Consider the following 10,395-nt stretch of genomic DNA (forward strand, 5'->3'; position numbering starts at 1 on the left):
TGGTGGTGATAAGAATGCCACATGAGGTGTCCTCTGTGGATTCCATTGCTGAGAAGCTGGAAGGAAACGCAATGGCTTCCAATGAACAGGTTTTCCTTTTAACTGGTTAGAGCACTTTGGGATGGAGAGATGGAAAAGACAGGTGCTAGACAATAGGATAAACCTAGCAGCAGCTTATTTGCATAATTTTGTATAAAAGTGCACTGACATATGAAGTATACAGTGAGTGTATTGAATACTGAAAATGAAGAATCTTGGAACACCATCTATGTTGTCTACCCAGTTCTGAAATAGCTGAGCATTTTATGAAATGCCTCTTGCTTCTTTGTGGGAATGAGGGGTCTCTCTCCATCTCTCTCATGTTGCTCTCTCTCTCCTTCCCTACCTCTCATTTTCCCTCCCTCCATGAATGTGTGTGTGTGTGTGTGTGTGTGTGTGAACGTACATGCATATGTGTGTGTTCATGTGCACTCGTATACAATCTTTAGAAAACATACTTTGTACACTATTGTTCTACGTAATTCTTCAAAATGAATGTTCTAAGCGAACTGGTCCTGGGGGCGGGGCTGGAGGGAGCCGAGGGATACTTGCTTGCGTCTCTGAGACTGTGTATGTAGCCCCTTTGCCATTCTTGCATGATTAAAGGTTGTTTGGAGGGCTACAACAGTGTATAGAGCAAAGATTACAAACAGCAATTTTCACAGGCCGAATTGCTTCCTAAATGAGGGAGCAGAAGATTTAAGGGGGAACATACTGTTTGAACAGCATGCAAAGGTTTCTGCTGCGTGGGCAACAAAACTCTGACTTCCTCCTGACAAGTATTCCTTAACAGGCCTTCCCAGATACCTGAAACCCATCCTAACACACTCAGGCCCTCCGCTGACCACCACGTTGCCAGCATGGTGTGGCCCAGTCTCCAGGTTGCTCACCAGTCCTCAGGCCTATGGGGTGAGTGAATGATTGCATGGGGTGAGTGAATGATTGCATGGGGTGAGCCTGGTGAATATTGATGAGCTATGGACCTCGGGGCTCTTCCTCCCTAGCTGCAGGAGGAGGCAGTTTTTAAATTTACTGTACTGAGAAGTGTTTCTTCTTCTCTGCTCCATTGTTGCTGAGGTTGGCTTATTCTTCTTTGTAAAACCGCATTTTTTTTTTATTGTTGCCAATATCTTTAACCATAAAATGAACTTAGAAAATGTAAAACTGATGTGTTCTCACAAACTGCTGTGTTTTGAAGTTTTGGATATTAGGTCTGTGCTTTATAGCTCAGGGGAGTAGAATAAGAAAAATTCCGAGGAGCAGCTAGAGTCATTAGCAGCAGATGAGAGTGTCAGGCAACTGAGGGAGAGCAGAGTGCGCGAGGTGACAGTGGCCCAAGGTGCCGCCACCTTCAGCAAGCACTCCCTCAGACTCTTCTCAGATGTGCTCAGCAGCTGGGGGCTTCCTGGAGGAACGTGACAGAAATAACCCTCACACAACAGATCTGATTTAAATAGCTTTCAGATGCTCCTAGAGCAAGCTAAAGGTGGGGACCCTGTCCTAAGGTAACCTAGACAACCCTCACTGTGCAGTGGCTTGATGCCATCCTCTCTATTCAGTAGGAGAAGGGCTGAGACCCTCCAGGGGAACCTCTGGATGGGGTGACCATTACTGGCCAGGTCTATACATTTCTGATGTTATTCAGTCTACCAGGGTTAATGCCAGTCACGTCTAGTCTTATGACACTTGTCTCAAGAAATGTGCTGAATGCTGGGCAGTGGTGGCACACGCCTTTAATCCCAGCACTTGGGAGACAGAGGCAGGTGGATTTCTGAGTTCGAGGCCAGCCTGGTCTACAGAGTGAGTTCTAGGACAGCCAGGACCACACAGAGAAACCCTGTCTTGAAAAAACCAAAAAAAAAAAAAAGGGGGTGTGTGAAAACCCATTTATAGTAAAATAGAACAACTCTAAGGGTTTTCAGGAAGGCAGGTGCCTTTCAAAGCCAGCATGAAACTTCTCTACAGGATTTGGCTAAGTCTTAACTCTGGCCAACCTTCCTGGGTGCCAATGAAGAGAAGACACCAAATTCCATTCTTTCTCCCTCAGCCCAAAGAGATGGGTCATGGTCCTCTGCTGACCTTGGGCTGGGAGAGTCTTTGAGACTGTGTAGAAACCCGAGTTTTCAATGCTGACTCAGCAAATACTGTGCCCACCTATGCTGTACACGCATAGATGGACCATGGTAAAATTTATCATTAGATCAAAGAAAAAGGAATCTCCAGTCTTAGAGAGATAGCTCAGTTAGTAAAGTACTTGCCATGCAAACATGAAGGCCTGAATTGGAAACCCCTGGCATGGACCTGTAATATCAGCCCTGAAGATATAGAGCCAGGGAGCTCTCTAGAGCTCTCTAGAGCTCACTAGCCAGCTAGTCTAACCAAATGGTGAGGCCCAGGTTTGGTGAGAGAATTCATCTCCAGAAAGAAAGAGGAAAACAAGAGAAAGAGAAAGTAGAAAACTATTCAAAACAGCTGTGGTCAACCTCTGCCCTCTACCTGCATACATGTCTGTGTGCTACACACACAAAACATTCCATTTTCTCATATCATGGGGGTGCTACTGTTTCCTGCCTTCCTCATGAAGTGACCTGTCTCTCTATCTGTGCTAACAAACCAGGAACAACTCAAAGAGGATGATGTGGAATGTATCGTCAACCAAGATGAACTCGCCATGAACTACCAGGAGCAGAGCCCTTCACCCAGCAGTCCCACCACAAAGCTAGCTCTGGAGTCTTCAGGCCAGACTCCAGGCAAGGAAAACATCTACGAGGGAGACCTCGGCCTGGGAGGCTATGAACTCAAACTCGAGCAGACTCGGGGTCAATCCCAGATGGACTAATTGGTACAATGAGTGCAGACATAATCATATGTAACCTGAGACCACTGAGGAATGCCAACAGCCAAGGAGGTGGTGCAGAGAGAGACAGAAAGAGTATTAAGAACATAAATTGGACAGAATCAAACCTTATCACATGTATCCTCCCGTGCCTTCAGAAATGAGAATTCATTATCTTCCCTCTGTATTATGCAAACTTCATTTAATTATCTGACAGCCATTTTTACTGCTGAATTGGGGGCCAGGGGAGTCAGGTCTAGCTGCCATTGGGATGAACCATATGTGCTGTGTCTGCAGGGGGCCCCTTCTGTTCCTCAGACAGCTCTCCAGGCCCTTCATGTGGATTTTGGATTCTATTCCATTAATTATGGAACATTAATAACATGAAGAAGAAGGAGGGAAAAAGAAGCTCCTGAGCATAAATGATAAGCCTTATCTCTTGACTTGACTCCACTTGTTCTGACCATAGGGCTAAATGTAGAGCCCAGAGTGTTCAGTGCCCACTACTAATGGCCCCGGAGAATTCACATGAATTGGGGCCCCTGTTGTCCTTGCTGCCACTCTCTCCATACGGTTCTTCCCACGACTCTAAGGAGCTGCTTGTGCCTCCACACATGCCTCCAGGTGTGTGTATGTTAAGTGTAGGCTCTCACCAGCTTAAGGGGTTTCTTTCCAGGGAAGCTGGTCTTTTTCCCACATTCTTCATTCTACTCAACTGGTGAGCCTCTCTTCCTTGTGTGCACTGGGACAACTTCTTGGCAGGTCCCCCCCCCCCCCCCGTGTGCTGGGAAGTCATGTTTTGCAGCATGGCTCTTGCACACGGGCCTGGGGGATTGTGCAGGAACTCTCACCTTTTCCCATTCTAATATTTGTGACTGATTGGCAACAGAGGGGCAAAAAGAACAGGGCTAATGACACTTAGACCATCCTGCGGCACCAAGGACAAGCACCAGTCAGGACCTACCCCATTCCCAGAGTGGCTCGTGGCTGCCTTGAAGAGACCAACACAATAGCTTTGTGACTATTCAGCTGCATGACTTGTGCCTTTGAAGCCGTAAGATACCTCAAGCCTAGCTTCTCTTGAAATGCAGATGTTCTGTTAGGCTCCAAAGAGCAGGCTTCAGACTTGGGAGCCCAAGACATGGTGGGCTTGCTTTTGAGGGAGATTTAGTATGATTTCTTTCTCAGGCCCAAAAGCTAAAACTAATGCATGCTTCACTGAGCACTTCTTAGGCCTTTGACCTGTGGTATCAGGTACCTGCCTGCGTGTCTGTTTTCTTGCTTCCAAATAGTAGAAGCTGGGAGAAACTTTTATATTCAACGGAGTAAAATCTTGTTGTTACAGGTAAACATGGCAAGTAGAGAAGTTTTCTAACTTGACATCATCCTAATAAAATTTTGTTATGGAGTATGATTGCATTGGCTACAGATTCATTTCAAGGCATCTCCTCTGACCATGCTAACTGAGAGCTCTACACTCTTGCCTTTAGAGATCTGGGTGCAACAGGCATGAAATGCTACCATAAGGGGGATACATGGGTCCTCAGCCCAGTCAAAGGGGCCTGGAAGGAATAAAGAAATCTGGGAGGATGTCTCAGACAAGAAAGACTGAGTCAAGCAAGGGGGCACAACCTCCCTTCATCCCCCCACACCCCAGGCAGGGTGACCAGGCTTTATGAAGTGCTACAAAAATGGAGGAGACACTAAAGGATTGGAAGAAGGCCATAAGATGGGGGGAGGGGGTTCATCTTATTTCTGCCAACATCAAGTAGAAGGAAAAGGTGTTTCCTTTGTGGTGGAGAGAGAGGTGGGGGGGGAGGGAGAGGGAGAGGGAGAGGGAAAGAGAGAGATACAATAGAAAAAGAAAAGAGGCCTCAAAAAAAAGTCAAGTAGTCATGTAAAAAGAACAAGAAGAAGAAAGAAGAACTTGGCCTACCAGATGAAACAAAGTAATGTCCATGGAGGGACAGGGGCTGCCCCTTCGGAGCCATCACTGAATCAAAAAGAATGAGTTAGAATAAAACTAGCCTCTCTGCTTCCCAGATGGCTTCTTGCTGAGACAAACTCTCTTTCCAATCTGAATTACTCCTGACAAGGACAGTGGAGATCCCAGGCTGATTCCTGGGGTAGGATCCAGATCACAGGCCCCTCTGACATGTAAGACAGTGTTCCCATCTTGCTATGTGACTACCAGCCTTCCTCCCTCTGAATCAGTCCAAGACTAGTGCCCAGTTAGCAATTCATAAAGCCAAGCCCCGTTATGCTATTGCTGTGAAGGATAATGAATTATGATCTTAAGCAATGCCCCGTGCTTTGATTAGCGACCTCATGACTGTGAAATTCAAACCTATTATTTACTGCCAGTTTCTAATGAATAATGAAGGCGCAAGTGCTTTTATTCAAGCTACTAATATTCTTATTCATTATTAGAACTTAAAACAGGGTTCTCATTAATTAGATGACTGGGTCTTCCTTGAACTTTTTAACATGGGTACATCACACACATGCATATTCACACACACAGAGGTTGATTCAATATCAGGGCCCCATCCAGAGCCTCTTTGGTGCTTTCCATAATACTTGAGTATGTCCGAGCAGATCTGAAACCCACTTAAATGCTATTAAGGTGGGTTTTTTTCATTGTGAAATGTCTCAAAATTTCTTAGAGATCAACCTAACAATATAAATCAAAGCTGAAGCTTTAAGTACTCTAATGTCATGTGCAGAGCTATTTTTTACAATGAAAAGCAGAATAAAGGAAATTTTTCAATGTAGCCACATTTTGGAAGAGGTACAAAGATACCCAGTAGATTCTCAAGTCCAAGTTGGAATCTTAAATGAGAGTAGAATTTAAATAGAAGGCAAGAACTATGAAGAACCAAGCTGTCTGGCCAAGGTATAATCCTGCCCACCATAGTCTCTGCTTCAGTCTGTCCTACAAGGCTGTCCCAAAAGTTGTAAACCCATCTCCAAGAGACAGATTTCTCTTCTGGTAGACAAACCCCTCCTCTGATTGTCACCAGGACTTCTGGATTTTCTTCTCCCAGCAGGAAATTCCTGGGGAAATTCGAATTTGTCTGTGAACATTGCTTGAATAGAGTACACTAGCCAAAGAGAGGGACATAAGTGTCTCTTTAGAATGTATTCATGTCTGCCAGCTGCTTACATTTCCCAACTCTTTGTGTTTGTTGATTGGTTTTTATTTGTTTTGGTTTGGTTTGGTTTGGTTTGGTTTGGTTTTTGAGACAGAGTCTTTCTACATAGCCCTGGCCCTGGTTATCCTAGAACTCCTGTAGACCAAGCTGGCCTTGAACACACAGAGATCAGCCACTCTTTGTTTTAACAACTCAGTGAAATATAACTGCATCTTAAACAAATAGAAGCAGAATACAAGTGGGAGCCAAGGTTAGAGCACATTCAGTTACTATCCAGTTCACAAGAACAATGTCTACATAGCCTCTTGGCTTTAGTGACTTTTGGAAAAAACTCCATCATGTTGGTTTGAGACAAAAATCTCACTATGACACACAGGCTGCTCCCAAACTCATGGTATCTTCAACTTTCCAAGTGCTGAGATTACAAGGAAGCACTACCAACATGCCTTCATTATGACTCTGAAAATCCCCCCTCCCTTGTCTAGGAACAATGTTCTCTGAAGATACCACTAAATAACCCTCAGAGAGCTTGTTCTCTCCTGTGTGTCACTGCCAAGGTAAAAGTTATAGTCGTTTGGTCTGAGTTGAGCCTGCATTGGGAGGTGTAGTTTTTGAGTAGGTTTGGCCCCCATAGACTCATGTGTTTGAATGTTTGGCCCACAGGAAGTGACACTTTTAGGAGGTGTGCTCTTGTTGGAATAGGTAGAGCCTTGTTGGAGGATTTGTGCCGATGTGGGGACTGGCTTTGAAGTCCTATGCTCAAGCTCCACTCAGTGCAGAAGAAACCCTCCTTCTGTCTGCCTGCCTTCAGACAAAGATAGAATTCTCAGCTCCTTCTCTAGCGTGCCTGGATGCTTGTCATGCTTCCTGCCATGATGAGAATGGACTGAACCTCTGAAACTATAAGCTAACCCCAATTAAGTGTTGTCCTTTATAAAAGTTGTCTTAGTCATGGTGCCTCTTCACAGCAATGAAACCCTAAATAAGTTAAGAGAGTAAGTGGCAGGAGTGAGGGCATTAGTACCATGAACCTTTTATGGTCAATTTTAAGCAACTAAGACGTCTAGAAGGAATAGCTTCTAGGTCAAGCATTTCTAAAGACCATTCTCTTTCTGCTGTGGGTAGCATCCTAGCATCTCAAAAATGTCATCCAGGTCCCTTTGTCAGAAGCTATACTTCTCCAGAATGCTCACAGGCAACAGTTTCATAATGCTTAACAGACACATAGCTATCAGGAACAGATACCGTTGAAGAATGCTAACAGATAATAGTTACAAAGCTTCACAAAACACACAACCAATCGGAGTAGGACTGATTTATATATACACATGTCCAATGCCTAGTCATTTTTAGAAGGCTTATATAGTATGAGAGGCACATGTACAAATAAGAGATCCCAGAACAACAAGAACGATTACTGAGCAATATAGAAGGCCTGAATATATTAGATTAACTTCTACTTTTTTTTTTTTTTTTTTGGTTTTTTGAGACAGGGTTTCTCTGTGTAGCCCTGGCTGTCCTGGAACTCACTCTGTAGACCAGGCTGGCCTCGAACTCAGAAATCCACCTACCTCTGCCTCCCAAGTGCTGGGATTAAAGGTGTGCGCCATCACTGCCTGGCTTAACTTCTACTTTTAAAACTAAAGTTAGTTAGACTCTTTGATTTAGTAGGATAAGACTACAAGATTGACAGTCAAGGTTTTAGACCTCGTACATAGTCAAGGGACTGCTCCAATTACTCAGAAAGATTATATACAAGTAGACCTCATATGAACAGTCTCACAAGAAAGCAGAGATACAGACCAGAGTTTCAAATAACAAAATTATACAAATGTCAGATTTTCCATTTCACTGTACTGAAGATGGCAAATCCCAGCACTTGGGAGGCAGAGGCCAGCCTGGTCTACAGAGTGAGTACCAGGACAGCCAAGACAACACAGAGAAACCCTGTCTCGAAAAACCAAAAAAAACCATAATCCTCAGTAACAAGTCATCCATGTCATAAAGCAGAGTCTTATATCTGATATAGCCTGAATTCCAACACACACAGCAACACAGTTCGGGGCAGAATGCATGCTAGATGCCATGAGGAAACCAAGAGAAATGGTTGATTCTTAGAAACTGGAAGGGGTCAGTTTTCACTTCCGTCCCTTTTTGAGTTATATATACTGTAGACTTAGAATTATTTACTCAAAATAAAATAATAATTACAACTCTTATGAAATAATTCAATACAAAACACTAAGCTACCATAAGAAATGGAGTGAAAAGCCAGGAACATTGCCCTTTTCTCCACCATTTTTGGGAGACCTTAATAGTATGAGATTCAGCACCCAGAGTACCAAGCACTGAATCATTCAGCACTCACAGGTATCACTCTGCCAAAGTTCTGACTCACTGGCTACTGAAATTGTCCCCACCTCTCAAATAATTAGGACTTTTTCAAAAGAGTAGTTTCATATCAGATAGCAAAATACAGGACAAAGAGACTGTAACTAGAACAGTGTGCTGCTGACCCAGAAACAAGGGACAAGATCAGGAAAATCCACAAGGTCCAGAAACAAACCTGTGAATATATTTAGAAAGCTAGTTTATAAAACACTGGCATTTCAATTTGGGTTGGGGATAGGTGGACTAATTAATTTTTCAATTTAGAAAATGAAAGAAAGTTGAATATTCATGTCTAAGGCATATAAAAACTAAATCCCAAGTGGCTGGAATAACTAAACACAAAAAGCAAAACAACAGGAAATTTAAAAGTAAATAAAACTTCAAAACATGCAAGTGACCTTGCCATGTAGTCTTCCTGAGACAGAAACTAAAAACAAATACAAATATGACTTAAAGATTTGAAACTTCCTTTGTTAAGAGACACAATAAACCAAATTGGAAAATAAGAAACAAACTGGGAGAAAAAATATATATATGTTTACATATAGATAGATAGATAGATAGATAGATAGATAGATAGATAGGTAGATAGATAGATAGATAGATAGATAGATAGATAGATAGATAGATAGGAGATTATTCTCCAGATTATACAAATAATTTTTAGCAATACATTAAAAACATTTTAAAAGAGTACCAGATTAAAAAGAAAAAGAAAACAGTGTCAAGGCTTATAGGATTAATGGTTGTACACAGGAAATATACAAAACCAATCTCTTGTGTGGCACTATTTGTTGCTGCAAAATGTTGGGGAAAATCATAAATACCCATCAATAGCAGAAGGGTTACCTAAACTATCCCCATTCTATGAAACACTGCAATAATCACATGCTACAGTGATTAGCCCATCTGCATCACTCAGATGAAAATATTTCTAAAATATGATTGTTATTATTTAAATATAAAATATTTCCATAGGATTGTGTATTGAAAGAAATCTTGTAGCCAACTGGTAAACATTAAGAGGTGAGGTGAGGCCTAGCTAGATAGAGGAAATAGTCACCAAGGGTATGTCTTTGTTCATTCTCTCTCTCTCTCTCTCTCTCTTCCCTCCCTTTCTCTCTCTCTCTTCCCTCCCTTTCTCTCTCTCTTCCCTCCCTTTCTCCCTCTCTCCCTCCCTCCCTTCCTCCCTCTCTTTCCTTTCCTCCCTCTTGCCTTCTCTTCCTACCTTGCTCATACCCAGGAAGTGAACAAATTTGCTCCTTCATGCTTTTTGTCTTAGGTAGAGTTTTGTTGCTATGAAGAGACACCATGACCACAACAACTTAGAGAGAAAAACATTTAATTGTGGCTGCCTTACAGTTTCAAAGGTTTAGTCCACTGTTGTCATGGCGGGAAACATGGCAGAGTATAGGCAGGCATGGTACTGGAGAAGGAGCTGAGAGTTCTATATCTTGATGTGAAGGCAGCAGAAGGGAACTGCCACGCTGGGCACAGCTTGAGCATAGGAGACCTCAAGGCCCATCTCCACAGTGACACGTTTCCTCCAACATGGCCACACCTCCTAGTAGTGCCACTCCCTATGGGCCAAGCATTCAAATACAGGAGTCTGTGGAGGCCATGCCTTTCAAACCACCACACCCTTGGGTCTTAATGTTTGGCCACCTCAGGGACCAGCAACAATAGAGCCATTCACCCTTACTCATGGCAGAAGCCGTGAGCCAAAACCCCCTATTTTTAGACTGTTTCTTCTCAGGTATTGATGGCAGCAACAGAAAGCCTGAACGCCACAGTATTATTTGTGAAAAGTAGTCTAGAGAAGACTGAAAGGGATCCACATTACAAGCTACATGGAATGAGGCTTTGAGTTCGTTTGCATTATTGTTTAATTTTTATAGTGATACTGTAATCATGATTTCCCTGTTTGTTAAAATAATTTGAGACGTTTAGGAAGATAAGACTCAAGTGGCATAG

General features: G+C 43.0%; 1 protein-coding gene across 1 annotated transcript in view; it reads left to right on the plus strand.

Moving 5' to 3' along the window:
- Slc9a9 (solute carrier family 9 member A9) overlaps positions 1–4,286 on the plus strand; it is a 544,400-nt gene extending 540,114 nt beyond the window's left edge. Inside the window, exons 15-16 of the mRNA XM_031346346.1 lie at positions 843–948; positions 2,657–4,286. Coding sequence (XP_031202206.1) covers positions 843–948; positions 2,657–2,878 — 328 coding nt within the window. The 3' untranslated portion in view covers positions 2,879–4,286. The remainder of the gene's footprint in view (positions 1–842; positions 949–2,656) is intronic.
- The last annotated feature ends 6,109 nt before the right edge of the window (positions 4,287–10,395 follow it).

This window comes from Mastomys coucha, unplaced genomic scaffold, assembly GCF_008632895.1.
Source record: "Mastomys coucha isolate ucsf_1 unplaced genomic scaffold, UCSF_Mcou_1 pScaffold23, whole genome shotgun sequence".
Lineage (NCBI taxonomy): Eukaryota > Metazoa > Chordata > Mammalia > Rodentia > Muridae > Mastomys > Mastomys coucha.